Raw genomic sequence first — 26,096 nt, 5'->3', positions numbered from 1 at the left:
TCCACCCCTCTCCTTGCTGAGCTGAGCACCACCCACTGCCTCCACGCTCATCACCCGTTGGATAGAGTCCTCAAGAGCCTCCTCACTGGTGTCTCTGCCTCTTGTTTTGCGTCCTCTAATCCATTTTTATAACATAGCACGTTTTCTAAAAGAAATTCTGACTATATTGCTCTCCTTGCAGTGGTTCCCCTCTGCCATCAGAGCAAAGTTCAAATTCAGCATAGTTAACAAATATGATCTGGTCCCAAAGGACCACTCGAGCCTCATCATTCCCCACCGTGCCATCTCCTCCTACTCTACTGCTTTATTAGACTGAGCCACTTGCGGTTTCCAGAAGGCACTAAGCTCTCACTTTGTTCCTTCCGCCTAAATGCTCTTTCTTACCCCTCTTCACCTGGCCAGTTTTTACTCACCTTTGGGTCTCAGCTGGAGCATTTGCTTAGGATAGTCCTCCCTGACTCCCTAAAACTGGACTAGGGCTTTCCTCCTACAATGTGCACCCAGGCCCTATATTTGTTTCCACTCAGCACTTGCATGGTATTGTGAATGGCTGTTCGTTTGTCTCCCCAGCTAAACAGTAAGCGACTCAAGGGTAAGGACCATTTCTTGGCTTCTACAAAATCCCTAGTGCCTATGTAGTGCCTGCTGCATAACTGCCCCCCCCCCCAATAAATCAGTGTAGTTCTATTTCTGAGTACACTATCAGGCCTGGCCTGATCAGTTCTGTCCCTGCCTAGCTTCTGCAGCTTATCCTCTGCTCCATCCCTGCTCTAGTAATTTGGAACATCTATGTTTTGTGGCTATACCTCAAAACACCTCTGCCTGGAATGTTTTTCTCACTTACCCATCTGGCAAAGTTCTAATTTATCTTCAAAAAAGCTGTCAAAGAAATTACTTACTCCAAAGCATCTTTTCTCAGCCCGCTGCCTCACCCAGTAGTTTTAAGTAGCCTCTTATCTGTGTTGCTTTAGTAGCTCATGTACCATATTTTAGTGCCTCTGAGTCTGTTTTCTCATCAGGTTTTCCACCTGATTTCTAGTATGGTGGCTGGCACGGAGCACGCAGCATTGGATGATGACTGCTGAACTAATAAACAGGGTATCTCAGAACCCAGAGCTTTCGAGCACACACAGCTTTCTGTATGGTGCCCTTGATTCATCTTCTCAACCTCTCCCATGTTACAGCTCAGGCAAGTAATAAGGCTCAGAGGCAAGTACACGACTACACATTCAGTTTTCTTATTCTAAAATACATTTTAAAATATTTCTAAAAGCAGGATACAGTTTACAATCAATATATACATTTAGTATTCTTTCTTTCTTTTTTCCTGAAGAGCTATTATTAAATTAGTGGTGTTCTAGAATTAGTCCCTAGTGGACCCCAGGAAAGGTCCTCTGACTCCAAAATGTGTGAGCCCCCTGTACCAGCACAGAGCCTCTTGGGAGTCTATGTCTTTTCTCTTCCTTTCATTCTTTTTCTTTAATCTAATCCATGCTGGTGACTGCCCCAGATGGAGTGAATGAATAGATTTTGTGATGGAAAAGGAACTTCTGAAAGATTAGCAACTAGCAGGAAGAGTAAATGCCGGTCAAATGTAGCTCTGGCCAATGACACATTTCAAGGTTTTCTCATGTGGCAGTTGCAGGAGCTCATAATACCCTTTTAAAATAACTGGGTCTCTGAAGTAATTCCAAAAGATTTTTGCTTGAAATAAATTCTCTCAACTCCCAAGCTTTCTGGATAAAATAGTTGACTGCAATGCCATCTTTAACATGCTCTGCTTTATACTCAAGAAGATCCATCAGGAGCCTCAGATCACTCCAGCCAGGGGGAGGCTCGGGTGAGATGAAACAACAAGATAAAGAGGCAGAGCGAGGAGGCAGGAGGAATATGTAACTGGGAGATTCCAGCCTGGGTCACTTCTGACTTGTAAACATCTTAGCAGTCCTCATTTACTGTATCATTGTCCTACTGGGTCACTGGATACCAAGTATCAGGTCTTTACTTCTTATCCAACCCCCACGTGTGAGTGGCATCTGCATGACTATTTATTCTTTCATGAGGAGGAGCAGTTTTCTGCAGAAATTCCTGCCTTTTTGCCAAAGAACATTTAAACAGTCCTATTTACCTTTCCTTCCTCATTTTTTAAAAGAGGATACAGTATAAGGAAAGCAAATGTCTGTGTCTCTGGCTGGCAAACTACTTTCACAGAAGAAAGGTTACTGGATTTTCTGTCTTTACAATTACACAAGAAGCAGGACTCTGTTTAGTTTTACAGCCGGAAGATTCTTTAGCTAACTTTAGCCTTTGGAGAGTATTTCAGGTTAGAAGAGTGTTAAAAATGCTACTGCATCTAAAACATATGGGCTTCTCTTTTCCATAGGGCAGCTCAGGACAGGTGTATGTTGCTTTAAGAAAGCTAGACATAAAACATTAAAACTGACACCAATACAGACAAACTGTGCAATTACAAAAAGAATTCCTGGCTTTATATCCAGATTCACCACAGGGTTCCTTTAAATGCTGCACTTCCCTGATGCATTTAGATCTTAGAATCAATGAACATTTCTGTTTACAGAATTTTAAATTTGTTCTCCCATTAGGGTTCTAATAAGCAACACGGTACAATAAAAAGAGTATGGCTTTGAGGTGAAAAAAGCCTGCGCTCCAATTTAAGATTATGTCATTTACTTACTGGGGAAACTTGGGTAACTTTAACTTCTCCTAGAACTGAGGAAAGGGAGGCTGAGAGAGGAAAGAAAGTGTATGATCACATGTATAGTTATCATAGTTCCTTAATTCTAAGGTGCACATTTGCCCCTACTTTTTAACATTTCTAAAGTCTCATCTATAAAACAGGCACAATAAAATCTCCTTTCTAGGGGTGTTATGCAGATTAAATGAGATGCTATCTGTAAGTACACAAAGGCACTCAATAAATCAGCTCTTACCCCATTGGAATAGATCTTGGGGAAAGACCAATTTCTCCCTGACACATAAATCCCCTTAAAACATTGTTAATAAGTAATAATTTGTATATAACTGTCTAAGTCTATTTGGCGTGAAAGTAAGGCCTCTCTTACGAGGTTGCAGGGAGTGAGTCAGAGACCCTGATGCTGCTGGTTCATTCGAGCAGGTCTCTTTTGGGTATAGGCTCCGAATCCCCACCCTGGCTTCCTGGGCTCTGGGCCTGGTCTGTATTCCTGTCATACTGCAGCCATCAACTCTGTACTTCTTTTCAATTCTTTTCTTTGTGTTCATATTCTCTGTATGTCCTACTCCCTCTTTGGGCCTCGGTGTATTTCACAGCGGTTAGAAGTTTAGATTTTATTCTGAATGCAACTGCAAGTCATTCAAGGGTTTGGACCAGATATAATTCGATTTATATTTTAAAAAACCTCTTTGTCTGCTGCTTTGTAGGCAAGAGACTGCAGGGGCCAAGAGCAGAGGCAGGAAAAGCAGCCAGGGTGTATTTCAACAGTCCAGGTGAGGTCTTGGTGATCTGGATCCATCCAATGGAGATGGAAAAGACTGAATTCAGGACATATTCTGGAGGTAAAAATAAGAGGACTTGCTAATGGATAAGAAAATGTGTGGAGTTAGCACAGGGAAGAATTCAAGGGTCATTTTTACTACATTTTTGGGGGGGGGTGATGGGGGGAGAAAGTTAAGTAAATTAACTTCTAAGTAATCTGAAATGTTCTTTTTATATTAAAATAGTAAGACTTTAACAGCCAAGGCTTTGAAAGACACTGCCCCTCTCCAACTCTTCACAGCTTAAATGTGAAGGTCACAATTTCAATGTCAATTTCTCTGGGAGGTGTTCCCTGACCATCCATAGAAAGCAGTGAGCTCCCCTGCATCTCATCTTCTCTCTCTCAGCCCCTCATGTTTACTCTCATTTTAGAATGTAAGCTCCTCTTCAGCAAGGGTCCTGTAGATCTGCTTCACCACAGTCTCCCTGCACCCAGCATAGGTCTGACCCATGAGAGCATGAGTGAGTGTACACACAGCTACAAATACATTATAGATCAATATTTACACCTTACATGAATTTTTAAGATATAACTTGAGCATCCAATGCTGTCATCATTAGCCGTCCCTCAGATCAGAACCTCACACACCCTGTGCTGGATGTTCACTCCCCTCTCTGCTCCAGCAGTACTTTAGGGAATAGTGTTTGAGAAGTCCTAGACTAGACTATCTCCTTGGTGACATTCTAGGTGTCTAGTGAAAACACAGTAAATTAGCTATCAATAATGTGGTCTGTAACTCCAAACAGAGATGTTAAGAGGGAGTTCACTTGACAAAGCTAACATTTATCTTTCAAATTCTAGGTGAAATTTTGTACAGGAAAAGTAGGAATTAATGTCGTAAGTCTTATTAATATTGTAAGAACTTTTCAAAAAGGATCTTCAGACTAATAAAAATTTGTCCTTCACATCAAAAAGCAAGAATGGACAGGGGTGAGAAAAAGTTGATATGCTTCTGGTTCAATCTCTCAGCAGATGATAATGAAAAACTCCTCCATTTTATAATAACAACAAATATTGAAATAGAGCCATACAGATCACTATTCTGCTTAGAAAATCCTACTTCGAAGCCTTCTCTCTTTTGTAGACCCAGAGATACCTCTATTTCTGCATCAGTGTTACAACTGAATTTAGGTCTACCTCCATTTCTCAAGTGCCTCTGTCATACCCAACATCATGCTTCAGGAGGCTGGTAAAGGTTGGTGTGTAATAACATTTTAAACAACATCAAAATACTAAGAAGCTCAGAAGGTCATCACTGATTGTGAGGATGTACTTGATAAAAGGAGAACTTGACAAACTAAGGCCTTTACTCGCTAAACAACAGGTTAGTGTATTTTACTGGTTGAATCAAGGGACCTGACAGGCTACTCGTCATTATGTTAAAAACATACCCACCCAACTGTTAAAATTAGTAAAGAAGTTTCAGCTAATTCTTCTAAAACTGGATTCTCCATTTACAATTTTCTTAAATCATGGGGACTTTCTGCCAATGCAAGTAGATTCCAAATGTCAAGTAGGTCAGTAATAAAATGAAAAGCTGGAGAGAGACTTTTAAAAGAGACATTTAAAAATGGGCTTAAAAAAATAGGCCTTGGGCTTCCCTGGTGGCGCAGTGGTTGAGAGTCTGCCTGCCGATGCAGGGGACACGGGTTCGTGCCCCGGTCCGGGAAGATCCCACATGCCGCGGAGCAGCTGGGCCCGTAAGCCATGGCCGCTGAGCCTGCACGTCCGGAGCCTGTGCTCCGCAACGGGAGAGGCCACAACAGTGAGAGGCCTGCGTACCGCAAAAAAAAAAAAAAAAAAAAAAAAAAAAAGGCCTTAGCAGAGAACTGACTGGGACACACTATGAAAAGATTACTGTAAGTTCAGTACATGAATATTAATAGAAAAAACCCTGCAGTGTTCATAAATAGTTATGACTTGATGAAATAATTACAAATAATGCAAGTCAAAATTTTAGATCAGTTGCAAGTATCTGTAATGATATTCTATCCATAAAAAGCAAAAATATTTTAAAACCCTAGAGGTTTCCATTGACAAAGCTATTTACCTAAACAAAGAAGAATTCTTTTGCTCAAATATCTATCACCTTCTGATTTTCTACAAATGAAAATTGGTGAGGGAATGCCGGGGGAAGGGCAACAGAGTATTTAAACACTAGGTCAGTCATTAAGCCCACAGCTTGATTTAATAATGAAATAGTTTAAGTTCTCAATTTATTATTATTAAAGAGAGTTGTATGGTCATTCGGGAAAAAAAAGATGAGAGATGTTAAAGGTTTGTTGAGTAAGCAGCTAGAGTTCACTGTCAGCCTATGAAAGGAGTTCTGAAATCCTGGTCTAATACAACTAACCTCTAAGGCACAAGCAGTGTGAGAACTCTTGACCCCACATGGCACATGCTATCTAATCTCAAGTGCTATTTCTCCCTTCTCACTTAAATTAAATAATAGTAGCAAAGAGACAAGTGCTGTTCTGCACTCAATCAGGTGAAAGCTGTTTGAAGAGAGGGCTAAGCCAGACACTGGGGCATGGCGGGCACCTTCTTGCAAAGACTGAGCGGGTCACTGTGGTAGAGGCTTAGGAAGTGCAGGATGAGTGTCTCTAACCTGGCATCTCCTGACACCAAGTTCATGACTAAGTTCATGTGTCATAATGGGTAAGTAATAAGTATTTCACAGCCAACTGTGAGCACTAACAGACTTTTTTCTTTTTTTTTTTGAGTAAATGTACTTGTGTTTCTTTCTATGACAGGACGATTTTCCCCTTCATTAATCACCCTCCAAAACAAGTCCACTCCACAATACAAAGTTCCAAAACACAAAATATACCCTGCCTTTACCAAGTTAACCTTAAATAAACATCTTTTCCAAACTGGAGATAATCCCTCTATTTCATGAGACCAGACTTAACAAAGCAATAGAAAGAGCTTCTTATTTTAAAAAGCTTTTTGGATCAAGAAAATGGACAGTAATTTATGTAAATGCATCAATCTCAATTGACTTCTCTAGTATGAAAAGGAATAAATAATGCAGATGACTGTTTTTCAGACAACGAGTCCTAACTCTTTGCCAATGATATGGCAAAGACTCTGATGGAAATGGCAGGGATGTGTACACAAAGGTGAACATAAATAAATGTGTGTATGATAAACATGGTTGCTGGAGATGGACACAGATAAATAGGTAGGCAATTGGACAGGGATGGCTGGAGACGGAGGGAAAGACACTGGTTCAGCTGTATCCCAGTGAGTTCACAGAGCTTTCATGATCTAAAAAATGTGCGACAGCAGAATTCCTATTAAGAAGGTTAAAAAAGTCCTACCTCCTCTTGGGCAATTCAGAATAAAGCTATCTCAGAATATAATAAATATGTCACAAAATACACTATTATATAAAAAATTTAGGGACAAAAACGACGAAAAAACCAGGATCCTTAAAGGTAGAAGAATGCTTATTTAACACCTTTAAATATCTGAAACTGTTTAAATGCTATTAGATTGGCACCTAGAACCCTAAATTTCTACTTTCCCCTGGGAAAGTAGAGGCTATGCCTCTTCAATCATCCCTTAAATGCAAAGAGGTTTGACCCCCATGCAATGGATAAAAGTCACCCAAAAAATGAACAAAAGAGGTGTTTGGAAAAACCAGAACACCATTCATCCCAGCTAACGACTTGTTCATTATGAGTGATGATGGATAAAGACTTCTCATGCTGAGATGAAATCAAGATTTATATGCATTGTTTCCTCTCCCAACTTGTGGGAAGATCATCATCATTTAATTCTATCTCTGCGGCCAGTGATGGGCATCCAGAGAGCTGGTTATCAAACGGTGCAGTCAGCTGGCAAAAGCCGAAACGTGCAGTTGGCACATCTGGACGGAGCCGCCACAGCCGAGGGTGAACAATGACTCCTGGCAAGCATCCAAATTGCTTGCAGACGCTAGCAGGTCTCATCTACAACCGCCCCTACCAGCATCTCTCTCTCTCTCTCTTTTTTATGAGAATCAGATTTTCATTGCTCCATTCAATTGCTCTCCTCTGCCATTTTTTACAGCTTTTATCGTTCCCTTGGAATATGGCCTTGAGACAGCTCATCCGTGTCCTTCACTGTGTTATCTCTTCTAACTTTTATTAAAACTTCAGCTTTCATCTGAAGATAGCTAATTAAATCTGGAACAGATTATATTCCTCCCCTTAAAAGGAACACAGAACTATTTTCCTCAACCCGAGCCATGCTTTTTTTCCCTTTCCGAAACATAAAACCAAAGGTGTTTAAGAAGTCTCATTTGCTTACAAAGCTAAGATACCTGACATGTCATAGATAGGTTGATTTATACTAAAGTTGTCTACGGTGTGATAAATCTTTGAGCTGTTTCTCAAGATAATTATTTCTCAATATTGGGAATATTTTCTTTTCTCATATCCTTTAAATATTACAGCTAATACCACAAGCTTATTTTCTGTATAAACTGAGTAATGAGGAATTAGCGATTAACAGCTACTTGTGTCAAGTGATTTATCTTAAAAAAAATTTTTTTTTACAGTTGCCCTCATTTTGCTAAAAATGAAAAAATGTTTTCTATTATTCTATACCCCAAACACTAGCAACCAGAAATTTCCCCCATGGAAAACTACATGAAAACATGAAATTAAAAGCAGTGCTTCAAATTTAGGGTTAAATCAGTTTTCCAGACAGCTTTACGCCAACTAATAGTTAGCTCAAGTAGCTTTGCCTTAATCTATTGCAAATTAATGATGAAGCTTCCATAAGTGACATGGACACATTCTTCTCACATATGTCTGACCCAATCCCTTCCTTGGGCCCAGGGGCAGCTTAAAATCACTCTTCTGCTGTACACTTGCTATTGAACCCAGCAATGACATCTGAACCAATCCAGCCAGCCATCAAACACTCACCCATACCCACACCCACACCAACACCCACACCCAGCACTTTTAACTAAGGGTTAAGCTTCTGTTGCCAGAGTATGATTTAACTGTCCCACCTGAAATTTTCTGGGATCCTTTTCTTCGCTTCACTGCCTTTAGCAAGATTTCTTTCATGGTGACCTTTGTGTTGTCCACCTGAATAAGGGAGAATCCATGAGCAGCATTTCTGTAGGAAAAGACAAACATTAAATCAAGACCAATATTCAACCAAAGGGATGTTAATACAGTCCTCACTGAGTTTCAGTTTGAGTAAGTGTACAATCAAGTGTCAATTATTTTAAAAAGGGTTAAATAAACAAACTTCTAACGCGAAAGAGAGAGAGAGAGAGAGAGAGAGAGAGAGAGAGAGAGAGAGAGAGCAGGCTCGAGAAAAGCATTCTAATATGAACGGTTCCAAGTGAAAGAGAGGGCAGAATTAGGGAAGATGTTTCTATTTATCTTAAATTGAATCCAATTGGTCTGTGTGGGTCACTAGTACCATGGCTTCCTAGTGTTGGTTCCCAAGCGAAATCCTGCAGCAAGGACTAACAAACAATAAACTTGGCTTGTGTCAGTAGATGTCACTGCAGGCAGATACTACCATTATATTAAAGCTCATGGAGTCCTGGAGGGAAAATGGGGGGTGGATATGATAGCCCAAAGCAATTTAGAATAAGGAAAACAAAGACTCTCCCTAACTGGCAAGCAAATAAATAAATTAATAAACAAGCATTAAAAAAAATACACAGTCTGTGTACACTTCAGTAGTAATGTTTTAATCTACTTAGTCTTAGAAGGTCAAGCAAAATATTAGCTGAAGCGTAAATAATTACGACAAAATAGTAACACTACTTATAAGCTTCTAGCCAATCACACTTGGGGTGGGGGGGGTCATCTAGATAAGAAAAAACTGGTAAGGAACAAGTAGCCTTAAAAAAGAAGCCCATCCCTGGGTGAGGGATAACTTCACTACGACCGTTAACTGCAATAGGAGGTATCACAAATACTACTCACTATGCTTGGGCACTGAAACAAAACAGGCCAATTCCAAGCAGCTCATGTAACAAATGGGACCCAAGTTTCCAACTATGGAACATGGGAATTGCCACAAGGAGTTTGGTTGCATTCCCATTTCCCCATAAGAATCTCAAAGCGGAACACAGCCAAAAAACACAGCAGAACTTCATACTGACAAGAAAACTGAAAGAAAAGCCAAGCCCCAAGCTAAGCCATGGAAAAGCTTCCCAATGGTAGGACAGGCTGGGAAGGGGTCTTAAACCTAGTTTGGACCCAACCAGGTGGTTGGCTTTCCAAGGGGGCTGGGGGCTGATCTCAAAACCAAGGACCCAATTTGCTTCTCTAATACAAAGACATCTCCACACCCCCTCCTCTCCATAAGGCTTGCTGTTTAATCCTTGACATTCCATTTGTTAAAAGGCAAAAGCCGATGCTGGTCTAGCCAGCACGATCATCCATTTTAACTTGGTCAAGTTTTGCTCTCGAACAGCAGGCCTGAGAACTGTCAAGCTAATTTTACTGAACACTCTGTTACTGAATCATGCCTGAGCCCCGGCCGTTCTTTACCTCAGAAGCTGGACCCCATCCCAGAACAATCTTTAAAAGTTTATTTTACTGATCAAAGCAAAATAAGAAATAGCTCTTTTTTTTAAAACTATATTTAGGGAGCGAGGTAGTAAGTGATGCTCTGGCAAGAGTTCTGAAATGTAAAGTGCCTTGTGCATTTATAAACTTGCGGGTATTTGCTCTGGCACTAGGCCAGTGTGTGTTTGGAACAAATGCCAATCATTCGCGTACAGACTTGCCTTCCCCTGCTTTCTCCTCGGAAGTCAGTATGCGCTCCATCTGTGACAATATGCTGGGCGATGGATGAGTAGGACCTAAAAGGAACACCAGTTCTTGGGTACTCGCAAGCTAGTATTGGGCTAGATCTCCCAAACTTCCATCTGTCCGGGTTCCACCTGAACTATTTTAGATTTGAGTCTGCTTGTAAACTGCTTACATTCTCTCCTAATCTGCTGCTGGCTGATAGTGTTATTTCCAACCAATACATTTATCTTTTCAGCGAAGGCAGACTAAAAGCTCAAAAGGAAGCCTTGTGCTTGGACTAACTTCCATAATTAAAAGTGTCCTTTGAAAAGATTTCTGAACAGAGGAAAATCCCTAGTCTGTATTTTTCTGTCATTTTACCCAAACATACCTGGGTGACAAGGTTAAAGCACGTGGAGGAAATCCCTGGCACTCATCATCCACAGGCATTACTGATAAACTGTGTGGTGGAGGAATAAAGGATTACCTTCTGTATTTTTTCATTACACTTTTCTTTTGTTACAGAATACATAAATCCATTGTGGCACAATGTAATATGTATCACCATGCTACACCTGCGGACGCTTCCGAGCGGCTGCCATGTCTGTGCAGTCAGGAATGATAAGTGAACCACCCGTGAATGTTAACGATAGTGATCATTCTGAGGTAACTCGGCTCTCCATCTTCCTTTACAGCCTCTGTGCTGAAGCCAGGGTAGCAAGGTTCATGAGAGGAAAATGAAAACAACAGTGAAGGGAAGGGGCATGCTCGGCACTCGGAATGTGCCTTCGCGGGTGTGCGGGATCTCACTCTGGGGCTCCGTTTCGGTGAAAACGTGCACATTTAAAGGAGAAAGAGGTTGTGACCCACGTCCTGCGCCCTCAGCCAGACTTAATGAAAGTTTCCTCAGGTCAGCCTCGCACTCCACTCACTCCTCTCCCTCCAGACGAACGCCAACCTTGGATCTTGTCCCAAGTCTACAGCACTTAATGTTTCTAAAACACAAGAGTACAGGATCTAAGTGGTTCTCAGAATCCATGTAGGTGCAACTGTTAAGTTGTGCTCCCATTTAATAAATGGCTATGGAGACCTGCTACCACAATTTTCAGCTTGACTTCCAAAGAGTCTGGGTTTTATGCCTCATTTCTTCATATCCAGGATTTTTTATGGGCTTTCTACAATGTCTACGGAAATACATCCTGTAAGGCACTGGGTCTGAGACTGAGGAGACGATGATCTTGGGGGACCCGGGGCAGCAGGCGGGGAGGGTGCTAGCCCTGCTTCCCTTCTTCGTGGCACTGCATTTCAGTCTCTGGGTTGTGACCTGCGCCGGGGATGACCAGCCCTTGGACAGACAGGCAGATGGATGGACAGACCGGTGGGCTGCAGACCCACTCTCAGCTAGGAAACTGCTCCTCCCCCAGCTCCCCTCGTGGACAGACAGCTTCTTTTCTGCCAGTGCAGGGCATTCTAGGGGCACTGGAAGAAGCAGCTGCCCTTCCGCAGCTCCTTGGGTTGCCCGTGCTGGGTCCAGGATGAAGCGCCACCTCAGGGAGCTGACTGAATGCTGGCAGGAGTGCTTCAGTCAGTTCCAAGTTAGGTCCTGTCAAGTCTCGTAAACACTGAAAAACGTATGGGTATTTTAAAAAGAGATTACTCACTTGAGGAATTCAGCTCTGTCCCAGTGCAAAGCCACTCAGTTACCAGAGGGAAGTTTTTGTACCAGCATTAACCTAACACAATGAGCATTTCTGCACTAAGCACTGAACTAGAGGCGGCGGTGGACAAAGAGAGAAGTAGGGGCACAGGTCTTTATCTGAGAAGCTTAGATTCTATTTATAGGGGCAGAGCTGGAATCAGAACCCAAGTTGGAAGGCAACATATTGGAGAGGAAGACACATGGGTTGGGAGTTAAATACCTTTCGGTTCAAATCCTGGCTCCATGACTAACCAAAATGTTGTCTTAACATGTGGGAACCTCAGTTGTGTCCACGAAATGAGGAGGCCATGTCCCTACAGAATTGCCAGGAGGATAAAATAGACAATGAATGCCAAGCACCTGGAACTAAGGCTGGCAAACAGTAAAAGGGGTTTACGATGTTCCTTCTCTCGTGTGCCCCTGTCCCAAGTCATCACCCCAAGAGAAGAGGCCCCATTCAGCCCATTTCCCCCAAACCCCCAGGAGATACTGCTTATTTGGGGGAATGGATCTCAACCTTCATTGCTCATAATTGATAACACAGGGCCATGAAAATGTGCAATTGGCTGGGCATGGTGGCAGCACTGGGACACTATCAGTAAGCAGCCCCTGGCCCAGGCATCAAAACCCCCCTGAAGCTCAAAGCAGGGCACCCTGGGCTCCGGTTTTAAGGTTTTCCTTTTTGAGAGAGTAAACCAGAGAAGTAGGTACGTTCCACCTCGGCTTAACTCAGCTTTGGGTGGGGATGGTGGAAGTCAAAAATCATGGTGGGCTTCCCTGGTGGCACAGTGGTTGAGACTCCGCCTGCCGATGCAGGGGACACGGGTTCGTGCCCCGGTCTGGGAGGATCCCACATGCTGCAGAGCAGCTGGGCCCATGAGCCATGGCCGCTGAGCCTGCGCGTCCGGAGCCTGTGCTCCGCAGCGGGACAGGCCACAACAGTGAGAGGCCCGCGTACCGCAAAAAAAAAAAAAAAATCATGGTGATAATGCAGAGAAATCCAGTGAGATTTATTAAGTGTCTGCTTCTGCAGAGTACAAGATGTTATTATTCAACAATTACAACAATAATAGTAGCATCTACTACCTACTGAGCACTTAGTATGTGCCAAGTGCTGTGTTAAGCCTTTTAAATCTGCATTAACTCATTCTACCCTAAAATAGGCACTAATAAGTTATATCCATTTTGCAAAAACTGAGGCTGGAAATATTAGGGAATTTACCTGAGGTCACTCATCTATTAAAGATCCTATTTTGGATTCAGAAATCAACAACACGGTCCTTAATCCAAGTAGCACAGTCCAGTGGGAGAGAAAGACAAAGAAGCAAACAAAGAATTACAGCTCTGCATGATAAGCACCAAGATGAAGGCAAGCTCAGAGTGCTGCCAAAACATAGGGGCACTGAACCCAGCCGGTAGGGGTGAGGGGGATCAGAGAAGCTTCTTAGTGGGGAGGCCTCAAAACATAGCTGTCATTTAGCTCTGTATCATACTGAAAAAATGGTGGCAACACCAGAAGGCAGCAGAGCACAGCAAGTTCTAGAATAGAGCCTGCTTTGGAGTCCCAGCTCTGCCTTCCTTGGGTAAATGATATAATCTCTCTAACTTCTAGTTTTCTCATCTACAAAATGAGGCTAATTCTTAGACTATAAGATTGCTGTCGGGGCTAAATACTTCTAAAATAATTAACATAATACCTGTCATAAAATAAATGTTTAATAAGCAATAGATAATATAATAACTATCAGCTTTTCTTCATACAAAGAAGTGATATATAATGATGAGAAAATGACTTCAGTCAACATTTACTGAGCACTTACTTTGTTCATTTAATCCTCTCAGAAAAGGTAGGTGTTATCATCAGTCCCATTCTACAATGGAGGAAATTGAGGTTTGGCAAGGTTGAGACACATACCTGGAATTACGCAGCTAAGAAGTGGAGGAACCAGAACTTGAACCCAGGTCAGCCAGACACCAAAGCCTGTGTTTTAAACCTCCCTATGGCCAAGGGAGTTTGGGGGGACTAAGGGGAAGAAGAGACTTCCAGAGAGCGTATCTTCCAGATTGGAACCACTGCCCAATCTATGGAAAAGGTCAACTCCCACTGTAACAAATTCAGTTTGATTATAAATGTCCCAGCTCTTAGACTAACCATATGACCTACAAGACTGCTTTTTAAAAGCCCTTGGAAAACGTCCTGGTTTCCTGAGCCACAATATCAGTTTGTGAAAGTGGGAAAAGGCTGCCAAGAGTAGCACTCCCTCCTCCAGTCCTGACCAGTTCATAACTGTGATGAAGACGTACTCCTTTGGTTCCCAGCCTGTTCTGGTCCCAATTCCATGCATGTTCATTTTTGAGCATTTCAAGGTAGAAAATGAAAATATATGAGCAAGAGAAAGCCTTATAATAACTGCAGCATGCCTGCTTTAAAGGAAGTCCTTCGGGTATTTCTTTATCCATAAAGAGAGTTTACACTAGTGGGAATGCCACATTTTGTTTCCCCTTGCGCTGACAAAATTTTTTTTTTAAAGATCAAAGCGTATTGTGTGAGTATGTGATATTTGACATTGGACAAAGTACTCTTTTTCAAAAGAGACATTTTCCAAAAACATAACTCACTAGACTAATGGGCAGTGAGAAGCCAAAATGACTGCCCTCCGCCTTCTCCTTGTCTATCTTTGCCAGAGTCCTTGGGACTTGCCAAATCCGGTCATGCCTGCTTAGCTTGCTCGACTGATTGTGCCAGAAAAGAAAATAAGACACAGATGTATTTGAGCTCTTTGAGATGCCAGTAAGAGAGACAGCTAATGGCTTCATTTCGACCCTCCCCTTCCAGCTGGGCACAGGTGGGGGATAATGAGGTCCCTCTCCCTAATCAAACTCAATTATTTACTACTCTATATAACCGCAAAGACACTCACATTCAGTTCAGAATATAAAACACACCGTGGGCTACCTCCAACCACCGCCACTGGGTATTTATAACAAACTCAAGTGGCTAACAGTTTGCCTTGGCAGGAGTTTAAGTGTGTAAAGTTTTGCAAACTGTTTCTGTTCAAATATGTCCTGCTGAAATGGGGTCCCAGGCGGGGTTCCACAACTGTCAGGTCAGTGAACTGCATAACATCTGAGAATGTATTCACCACACAGTGCAGACAGGATCTGGAAATCAAAAGCTTCATTCTATCGCACCCTTCTGAGAAGCATCACGGTTTTTTCAACAGCAAGACTGACGCTGTATTAATAAACATTACAAGTCACTAGCCTGACAGGTACATAGCAGCAGCTGACAGACTCCAACACAAGCTGAGGGGAGAACAGAGGAAAGCAAAATGAGACATAGTAACTAAACATGGCCAAAGGGGGTGGATCATGAAACAAATCACATTAACATCAGAAATGTGAGTCCCAAACTTTTAAGATATATAGCAACCAAAGCAACAATCTGGTATAATTTTTGGATACCAAAGTAAGTTGATGGCTATCTAAAATATGTGCTTTTATTGTAGGAACAAAGTTATCCTGGCACAATCTCAACAGACAGACATTCCAGTGAGCAAAACATACATATTTAGCTTGTCTGACCTTTAAATTCTTAGAAGTATGTAATTAATGCTTTCCATCTTTATTACTTACTCCAATATTTCTGTCACTTTAAATAGACACAGAGAAAAATCTTTTCTTTTCTCTAGACAGTAGCTGTTGCCAAAAAGGAAATCAAGTCACATTTACAAATACAAAATTAAACAGGCTGCATATGTTACACTTCCATACACGAGGACAATCTAGACAATGAAAATGTTTGCTAATACAACAGAATGAAAAGAAACAACACACAGTCGGTCCTCTATGACTCAAGCAACCAATAAATAACTAGGATAATTTATAGCCATGTTGTCAGGCCTGGTTACAAAGAGCACAGGCATCTTATTTTATTACTTGCCCTATTTTAGCTCTGCCCCTTACCAAACTGTATGACCTTGGGTAAATAACTACCTGTCTCTGATCCTTAGCTTATATATTATAAAGATACGTTGCTTATAAGGAATAAATGAGATAATGGCTACTAGGGGCACCAAACTGAGTGTGCAAAAACGCTCGTTTCTTCCCCTCACCCCCACTACCTCCTCTCAAGACCATTAAGGCAATATCACATTAAGAGTATGTGAGTTTTCAAACTAATGATATCTTTTCATAACGGTCTGGTCACTTAGGGTGTATTGTGGAGATCTCATCAAGAATGTATACTAAAACCACTGAGACTCTTTTTTGAAAGGCCCTCATACAGGAAAGAGCAACGAATCTAGGGCATGCCTCCTAAAAAAGCAGCTAACCTTTCCCTTTATGCAGAGCCAAGAGAAGCCACGGCAGTCTCTGGGAGCTCTCTGGGCCACACTGACTGAGGCAGCCCAGCTTCTGGTACAAGATCCTCCAACGTCTACCCCGTGGTCCATCTCCCAAATAGCAAAATCCTAACTGGATTCTATTTGCTCTGCAGCTCTTGGTTAAAATGACTCCTTTCCCACATCCACCTGACATATTAAACATTTTAAGTAAAACACATATATAGGAGGGCAATTTAATTAACTGACTTCTGATCTAGGAAGAGTCTGTCCGTTTTATTGTTTTTGACTTTTCTTCCTTTAAAGCCCTTCTTCCCCACCCCAGAGTAGGATCCCAGTGTGAAACATGAATGTCAACACATGTAACGCAATGACACCACCCCAGCTGCTTTTGTCACTGCCATTTTTAAAGTCAACTCAGTTTCACAAATTCTGATTGAATTAGCCCAGGCTGGGGGATAGGAAGAGATGGACAATGCAAGTTCCTCTCCTGTCCACTGCAAGATCTCATTTTCATTTTCCCTTGTCCTACTGTCTAAAGGCCTTGGCGTGGTCATTGTTGGCAAGGAGCACTTCTTCAGATGCTGAAAACCAGCTGAGATCCAGCTCTTAACTAGTATTAGGGGCCACCCTAATACCTCTGTCCCCTACTTCTCCCCTCCCACACTGCTGACAGCCAAACAACTTCAACGCTTCGGCTCAGAGTAGCTACTAGCAGTCAGCAAGTTAGGGACTCCTGTTTATACACACATTTGCTCTATCCAAAACCGATCAAGAACAATGGATACCTTAGAAGTCCGCTTGCTGATCTGCTAAAGGAGGCCACGTCCACTAACAGGCTCCTAATTTGCACTTTGTTAGAGTAATCCATTCTCCTTCCCCTAACGACAACTCTATTTCCAGGGGTTTCCTGGGGCCCAAGGGCCTGGGAGGGCAAAACCAGCCTAGCCCCAACTCAGTAAGAATATCAAAAGGTATCCAGCCCCACAGTCTTTTCCACAAAACACTTTTCCAATTAGGGATTCATTTAAGTTAACCAGCTCCTGTTTTTAAATGTAAATCATTATACAATGTAATAAGTCATTATCTCTGCATGATGGAACAAAGAGAAATTTGAAATTTTCTTTTATATGAAAAAACAGATTTTCTAATTTTTCTATTCTGTTTTCCATAAGATCTTATGGAAAAACCCTAACGAACTTTTGAGCCAACCCAATCTAATGGACATGTATTAATTGTGCAATAAAAAATAACCCGAAGAAAAGTTAAACCCCATATACAACTTAGTGTAAATTATTCAGGCTGATAAATCTCTGATAAAAATAACAAATAGCAACTACATAACACTTCCTACACACTAGGGTCTGAACTAATTTTCTCATAGCAGCATTTCCTACCTGAGGTTCATGGACCCCCTAGGGTCAAAAGATGCATTCACAGGCTCTCTTGAGTTTCAGAATTTAAAAATTTTGCTTTTAGTCCAATGAAAATCATGTACATATGATTTGCACTGAAAAGCAAAATTTTATACAGATATATAAATAGATGTATATAGTGACTTATATAAGCAATAGATAGATAGATATGGATATAGACCATTCCCAGTCTTCCATGTTCCTCATTCTCCATCCAGCTGGGGGAGCCCTGAGTCACTGCTTGGAGGAGAAATACCCAGGAGAGCCACCTGACCTTCATTAGACAGATGTGAACAAGAAATAAACATATAATAAAGCCAGGGTCAACCAATCTAGCCCATGTCCATTCATTTACGTATTTTCTATGGCTACTTTCGCAATATGATGGCGGAGTTGACCCACAGAGACTGTATGGCCTGCAAGCCTAAAATATTAACTATCCTGTCCTTTATAGAAAAAGTTTGCCAACATGTGGGATAAGCTGGTGAGATTTGGGGGGTTGAGTATCCTAGCAGCTGGTTATTTAACATCAGTAATTGACTTAGAAAGGCCAAACGGCATCAGTGCAAGCTATATGCCAAAACAGTTTGTTGAATAAGGAAAAGTGACAGGAGAAGTGTACACAAGACTCTTTACGGAACAGACTTGCTGATCTCTGAAGAATTCATCCCCTGCAGTATGCAAGTCACACTGTGCACAGGACAAATGAGGCAGAGAGCCCATCTATGGAAAGAACCAATTGACAACAGCAGAAAGTAAGGTGACCCATCATCCTGGTTCACCCGGGACTGAGTGGGGTGCTCTTGGACTTAGGACTTTCTATTTTAAAAGTCAGTTCCCTGGTGGGGAAGGGATTCCGGGCTTAGTGGTTAGGATTCCGGGCTTTCACTACTGTGGCCCGGGTTTAATACCTGGCTGGGGAACTAAGACCCTGCAAGCTACACAGCGTGGCCAAAAAACTAAAAAAAATAAAAAAGGGAAAATCCTGGGTAGGACTGGCATAAACTGGTCATCCTAGCAGAAATGTTCTTTATTTTTCCAATTAAAAAAAATTTAAAATTTGGGGGGGGGTGCACTATAAATCAATTGGCCCATTAAAATAATGGACTAGTACCTAAAAATACATTCATTGTTTAAAAGGACAAATAATATGATAGTCTGATGTTTCATATGAAAATCAGAAGATTCAAGTTGACAAGTAAAACAATTAATATCCATTAAACCCCACATCAATGATTTAATTTCAGCAAAATATCATCTGTTGCATTAAAGTTGTTAATTTTTATTTTATTAATGTTATAGTTTTATTTGCATTTAATTTGTAATTTTTTTGGATTGCATAAAGACATGGAATTTATAGCTAGAATTTTACATTTGTATGTGTTTAAGTAACATTATAATAAAACAAATTTGGGCAAACACTGAAGTTCCAGGAGAATTAATTTTCCTTTAAAAGAGGTCTGTACATTCCTTACATTTAAGAACATTCCTCACAACAAATCCATGAGGTAGTAATTACCATCCTCACTTTACAGATGAAGAAACTGAGACCACAGTCATGGAGCAAGTCACTAGTGAAGCTGAAACTTGAACCCAGGTTAGCCTAAGTTCAAAGGCTGTGCTGCCTCATTTGGAGTAGGGAAAGATGGTATATTGGAGACTCCTGGTTGAACGGTATGAGGGCCTCTGAAAAACAGAAGGCAACCTGGGGCTTCATGGTATTCAAAAGGCAGAAACAGGGCTGTAGAAGAGGTTAAGTGGGCTCAGAAAGCAAGGTGGGACAGAAAGCTTGCCCAAGGGCCTCCTTCTCCCCGAGCAGCCCGCAGACACCTGAAGATTCATTCGTTCATTCCTTCTCTAGGAAGCCCTGTGCTAGGCGCAGGGATGGGTTAGGCAGTAATGCAAATGGTTCAGGCAGTAATGTGAGCGATGGGCAGCGGCAGATGAAGCTTCGCTCACTCACTCACCTGCTGCTCACCTCCTGCTGTGCAGCCTGGTTCCTAACAGGCCGCCGACAGGTACCAGTCCGCAGCCCGGGGGTTGGGGACCCCTGTCTTAAAGGATGTCTGCCACAGAGGATGTCTGCAGATCTCCAATGTCCACCCCTGTCCGTGTTCAGCAAAAGTTATTCCAAATCAGTCTTTACTCAATCCCTCTATTTACTCCATTACCACCATAGTAATGGAGCTATGCTGGGTGCTGTGGGGCACTAATGATCCAGTTCTTGCCCTCAGAGGATTTTTATTAATAATAACAACAATTGCAGCAAACACTTATTCAGATAATGCTTATTTAGGCTAGGCACTGTTCTAAGTGCTTTGCACATATTAACGCATCCAATCCTCACAACAGCTCTATGAGAGACGTATTATTACTACCCTCATTTAACTGAGCTGTAGAAAAGTCAAGTAATTCATCTGAGATTTCACACACACTAGTAAGGGCAAGGTCAGAATCGGTACCCAAGAAGTCTGGCTCCAGGGGTCACCATGCTCTTGAACTTTGGCCTTAAGACGGTGGGATTCACTTGAATGACTAGACCAATACTTGATTCCCCTACCCACATCCCAACCATCAGCAGGGTGTTGGAAAAAAAATGGACTTTGAAGTTAGGCATGGGGTCAAGTCCAGGCCTGAGAGCGGTACTTCCCAGCCTCAGTTTTCATGTCTCTAAAATGGTCATAATAAAAACTGGGCTATTTTCAGATTAAATGAAATAACATATACATAGTTGGCCCTTAGTAAATACTAATTCACTTTCCATTGTCAAACCTAGCTCCTTCTTCCTGGTTCAGTGCAGTGTCTATGCAGCCACTTCCTGCCCATTCTGCACTGGGAGAGAGATGCAAAGAGGAAAGGGAGGGAGTGAAGAGAAGGAGCAATGGTTTCACTTCTTTTGCTGGCACTTCACTCTCTGAAACTTTGGATATGTCCCTGGAGACTCCTAAAGGTCTGCTCTGTCCTGCATTTGCAGGAGACATTTTTCTAACTTGGAATTTAGACCAGAAAGGTGAATGGGAGGTTGTTGAACAAAAAAAACATACACAGGGCAAACGGTCAGTAATTTGTACTATTTCATCAGACAACTGAGAAAAAGAAGAAAGAGAAAATGTATTGACATTTGTTCTAAATGCTCACATATAAAGGTTTTGCTTGACCTTGTGTTTTCAGAAACACTCCAGACATGTTGAATAAACTCCTGGACTTCAGAATAAAAACCGGACTGACTGTGGTGTGTGTGTTTGGGAGTGAGAGTGCAGGGATGGGAGTAATTCAGGAAAAAAAAGTATCAGGTTTAAAGCAGTTGTTTTCCCATTCTCTCTTCCCATTCTCTGGAAGGTAGGGTTCACAGTGAGACACTGTGTAGCCTTAGATGCTTCTCCTAGGAAGGTATGCGCAAACCACCCCCAACGTCATTCTACTGAAAATCACTGATTTTAAAGCTCTTGTTTGAAAAAGGACTTTCAGATCAAAAGACTGCTATGATCATATGTTAATATTTATGTAGTAAAAATTATGTGCTAATGAGAACAATTCTTCTAGTGATTTATTAATAAACAATAGAATTTCAAGCAGAAAGTACTGACATTTCATTATATACATCTTTTTTTCTTTTTTTTTTTTTTCGCAGTACGCGGGCCTCCCACTGCTGCGGCCCCTCCTGTTGCGGAGCACAGACTCCGGATGCGCAGGCCCAGCGGCCATGGCTCACCGGCCCAGCCGCTCCACGGCATGTGGGATCCTCCCGGACCGGGCCACGAACCCGTGTCCCCTGCATCGGCAGGCGGTCTCTCAACCACTGCGCCACCAGGGAAGTCCCTATATACATCTTTTAAAGTAAAAAGAAAAAACTTCTAATGACACCTTGTAATGGTAAGACCGAAAAGATGGTTTTATGAATTTTATTTGTAGCACTGTAATAGATACCTCTTCAGAAGGCTATATATGTCAATACAAAGCGAGAATCTGAAGATGTTTCTACCCTGATCGATAATCCTATTCACAGGGAATTATCCTAAGGAAGTTATTCAACAGAAATAAAAGGGATATAGATAAGGACTATCATTATAGAATCACTTGTTAAAACCAAAACAAGGAAAGAATCTCAACACCCTTGACAGGCATCCATATCACCCCAAACATTCTTCTGTTGTATTGCTCATCACAGTTGAATGATCTGTTTGACAACTCTCCCCCCACTAGACAGTAAGCTCCATGAAAACAGGGGCTGTCTCTGTCTAGACTTTTTTGAAAATTTCAAGTACTACTTTATTAAATGAGTTATTTTATAATATGAACATCAATATAATTACAATTGTAAAAAATTTTTTATAACAAGGATGAACTGATTTTCAGATTTCCAAATCAGAGTCAACTGTACATTTACACAGAACTGTCTTTGCGTGAAGTCCAGAAAGGAACAGCATAAACATGAGGGTTTCTGTAGCCCCTTTATTTTTGCTGATCAACAGTTTGTTAGAAAAGCAGCTGCAGGTTTTTACCTAAGGTCTGAGACATTACATAATAAATGCAGATTGTAGGAATTAAGAACAGATAGCAAAATACTTGTAATATAATGTTAAGTAAAAATAACACAATATGTACGCTAGAACTGAAACTGTAATATATATACATGTGGAAATGATTATACAGAAATGAAAATAATTATACTGGGATGGAGGAATCATTGGAAAACTTTTAAATTACTTTAATATTCTTTAAAGTTGTTGTTTTAGTGCCTCTGAAATGTAAAAAGAAGGAAAATATGTGATGTTATATACACCAAACATGATTTCAGGGTAGGGATGAAATGACAGTAATAAAGCTTGAGGAGCCACCCCCGGCTCACTCCCAGGCACACAGATTTCTTTCTTTGGTCAAGGGTAGAAACACCCAAAATACTCATATATCATAGGTAACATAATCCTATTTGTAGTAAAAACCTGAAACAAAGGCAATATGTTTTTAAAAGATGGGGGAAAGTCCTCTAAAGCAATCGCTCTTCTGGACAGTGAATTTGCTGGTTACTAACAGCAGGGGGTGCCAAAGGGATCGCTATTGCTCCCAGGAGATGGCCAGGAGTGGGACTGTCACGGCCTCTGTTAGAAGACCTTAAGCTGAGAAAACGCTGCAGGTTTTCCCCTAACAACCAGGACATATGTGTAAGACTCAGGTGCTCTACAGATGTGAATGGACAAAAACTACATTTTTATTTTAACTAACTTCTAACTGATATTTAGCATCTCCTTGAATTATGAATGCAGTCAACAAACCACAGTCATATGAGCAGTACTGGTGACTCTGTCATGAACAGAAACCACAGATACCATCATAGCACATTACAATTGTTGCAGATTTCTCAAATATCATTTACACTTACCACTACTTTGAAACAAGAGACGTCAGGAGTTACTGTTAGACCTGCCTCTGGATCTTGTCATTTAATGTATTAATAAAGCCAGTACATATTACTATATCACAAATTTGTTTAGTAATTTGATAACTATTTAAATATAATGGAATTCTTTCGTACTCCTGTGAATTTTACTCTCTGCATTTACAAACACTTTTCTGAGAAGGGCTTCTGTAGGCTTTACCTGACTACCAAAGGCACAGGGAAGATTAAGAACCTCTGCTCAGTCTAATGGAAGGCAACTAAGAGAAATCAAATTTGACTTGAACAAAGTTGGAGAGAAAAAGAAGTATTTTAAGTCACAAAAGAGAAGTGGCTACAATGCACATTTTCAGTTTGGATTCCTTAATGAGAAAGAGGGAAACCCCAAATTTGTCCTTCATAGGCCCCAAAGTACCCCAGTATTTCCAGAGGTCTGGTTCCTAGACATGACATTCAAGATATACCTAATACAATTTGCTACTGCAAAGCAGTCTGCATTTAATCCAGGTGCAGAGGCACAGAATACAATGCAAATGTTGTCCCCAACATCTCTCTGAAAGTAATCACTACATGTTGACTCTCCAGATACCAAATATCATTCATTTGATGAACAAAGCCAAAATCAAATCCAAAGTACTAGAAGGTAGAGGTGAGATACTGAGATAAATAACAGAGTCAATACTTACATTCGAACAAAGAGCGACTCTTTGGATGTCAGACCAGGAGATGAATACTTTTCAACCAAGGCCAAAGTACTGAAGCCAAACTTATGAATGGGCTCGTTGGAATCCAGTGGGGGGAAATCTGTGTCAACCTCCCCATCATCCTCGGCAATATGCAGGCAGTAGGCACTGACATTATCACTGTAAGAAAAACCAAAAAGGTAAGTGAACACCAAGGTGAGGGAGGGATGCAGAGACCAGAAGCTATGGTGTACAGCAAACTGGGACACTACTGTTTTTTACCCCAAAGCCTGGTGATACAGTTAGATCTCCCAAACCCTACTTCATTTGATAAAGAGAAAACACATGGCACCGCAAAGGGGGAGAAAAACAATGTGAAAGGAGAACATTTATACTGCTCTATTCTTTCAACAAATATTTACTGAGCACCTGTTAATAGATAAGACCCAGAACGTAACTCCTTTGATCAAAGATGAGATTGAGTATCAGCCCTCAAAGGAAGCTTAGAGTATAGCAGGGGGAAAAGCTTAGAGTATAGCAGGGGGAAAAAGTAAGCACTACATTAGCTATAATATTTATAAATGTAAATAATATAATAATAATAAAATAAATATCATAAAAGAGAGACAAAACTATAAAGGAGGAAAAAATTATTTGGAGGGAATCAGAGGTCTTTGATTTATGTTCAGGATTAAGAAAATATCTATGCTCTAGATCAGAAGAACTCAAGGTAACCAAGACAATCTTTACAGTTCTCCTTTCTCTGAAGAATATCAGGTTCACTTGGCAGGATCTGATTCCAAACACCAAGGACACTTAACAGAGTAAAAGCAAATGATGCAATTCATCCTGACGCAGATACCTAGCCTTCTCAAGTACTTCTGGACTTGTCTCACTTCCCCAGAACGTCCAGTCAGTACTCCCAGATTCCAGCTTTGCCCAATTTAGAATTAACACTCCTTCTCCTTTGGGGGAAATAAAAAGTCAATTTGCTGAAAAAGGGTGGGAAACTAAACTAACATAAAGAAAATTTAAAACTGAAATCAACTTAAACACTTTAAAATACCCTGCACCAAAGTTGAATTGTGAAAATGCAAATCTGCTAGCATTCAGAAGCATGAACCTAATAGTTCACAAGGAGGTAGGATTCTAAATTCTGTGGCTTAAATCTGGAGTTTTAATTATATGATTGATGCTTAAATTAATTAATTGCAAAGTGTATGCTAATTGTTTAATTGGTTGCTTGATCTATATAGATCATTTTTTGAATTAAATGAGTTGATTTACAAAGTTTATTGATTGGATGTGACAATGAATTATTTCACTGACTACCTGATTTGCAATTTTCCCAATTAATTCACAAATCTTTAGCTGCAACTCTGCTTATTGAGAGAGAGCCTACTTCAGGTGATCTATACTCAGTCTGTCATGACTAAGAGATATTTATTATATAAAATAGGTAATAAGGACAGATTTAAATTAATGGGACCTGTAAATTTACTAAATGGATGGATAACAAGAAAGTAATCTGTCTATGTTTGTCACTATAAATTTCATGTATTTGCAATGCTGTTAAGAAACTTAAAATTCATCTCTGAATGGTATGGGAAACTTACCAATCTTTGCAAAAGGTTACCAACTTCAACACAAAACACTTGTAGAAGGAGAAGAAAGCCCTTTAGATGAGGAAAATATGGTGTAGTAGCTAAGGGCTTTGTGTCCAAAGGGACTTGAGTTCAACCTAAGCCCCATTGCTCATGGACTACATGATTTCAGAGAATACGCTTCGTTCCCTTCAGATTCCAATTCTACAGAAAGGGTACAGTCACCTAGAGGGGGTTTTGAAGTTTTGATGAGATAATATATGTAGTGCCTAGCATATAACAGAGGTAAAAAAATAAATGGTAGTAACTATAATAAAGTCAGATGGAAAATAACATGTATAGTTAGGTCAACCCTTAAAGACAAATTGTGGATGCATATTAGAGCAACAAAGCAACAATGAAAGTGAGCAACATGTTCTATGTGCAAACATCTGTAACTGGAGTGAACATGTCCACCGTGCTCCAGCCTCGGGGCCACTGAGCCTCCGGGATTTTATGAGCAGGGCAGACACTGATGAAGCAAGCACTGGACAGCACAGATTATTTACTGCCGTGTAAATCATCCTGAGGAATGTCTGTGAATCCCTAGCACCACAGAGGTTTCAAGGGCAAATAATAAGTCTATTGATCAAAGCAGAAAGCCAAACAGTGGCATCAGAAGAA

At 41.0% G+C, this 26,096-nt stretch overlaps 1 protein-coding gene across 5 annotated transcripts in view; it reads right to left on the bottom strand.

The window, feature by feature from the left end:
- The window catches only part of MAPKAP1 (MAPK associated protein 1), a 230,153-nt gene that overhangs the window by 84,312 nt on the left and 119,745 nt on the right, over positions 1-26,096 (bottom strand). For all 5 annotated transcript variants that reach the window (XM_060014148.1, XM_060014149.1, XM_060014151.1 and 2 more), the window contains 2 exons: positions 23,833-24,009; positions 8,545-8,654 (listed from right to left, as the gene is read on the bottom strand). In XM_060014148.1, coding sequence (XP_059870131.1) covers positions 8,545-8,654; positions 23,833-24,009 — 287 coding nt within the window. The remainder of the gene's footprint in view (positions 1-8,544; positions 8,655-23,832; positions 24,010-26,096) is intronic.

This window comes from Delphinus delphis, chromosome 6 (genome assembly GCF_949987515.2).
Source record: "Delphinus delphis chromosome 6, mDelDel1.2, whole genome shotgun sequence".
Taxonomy (NCBI): domain Eukaryota; kingdom Metazoa; phylum Chordata; class Mammalia; order Artiodactyla; family Delphinidae; genus Delphinus; species Delphinus delphis.
Note: the sequence above shows the minus strand (reverse complement) of the source record. Positions and strands in the feature narration are given on the sequence as shown.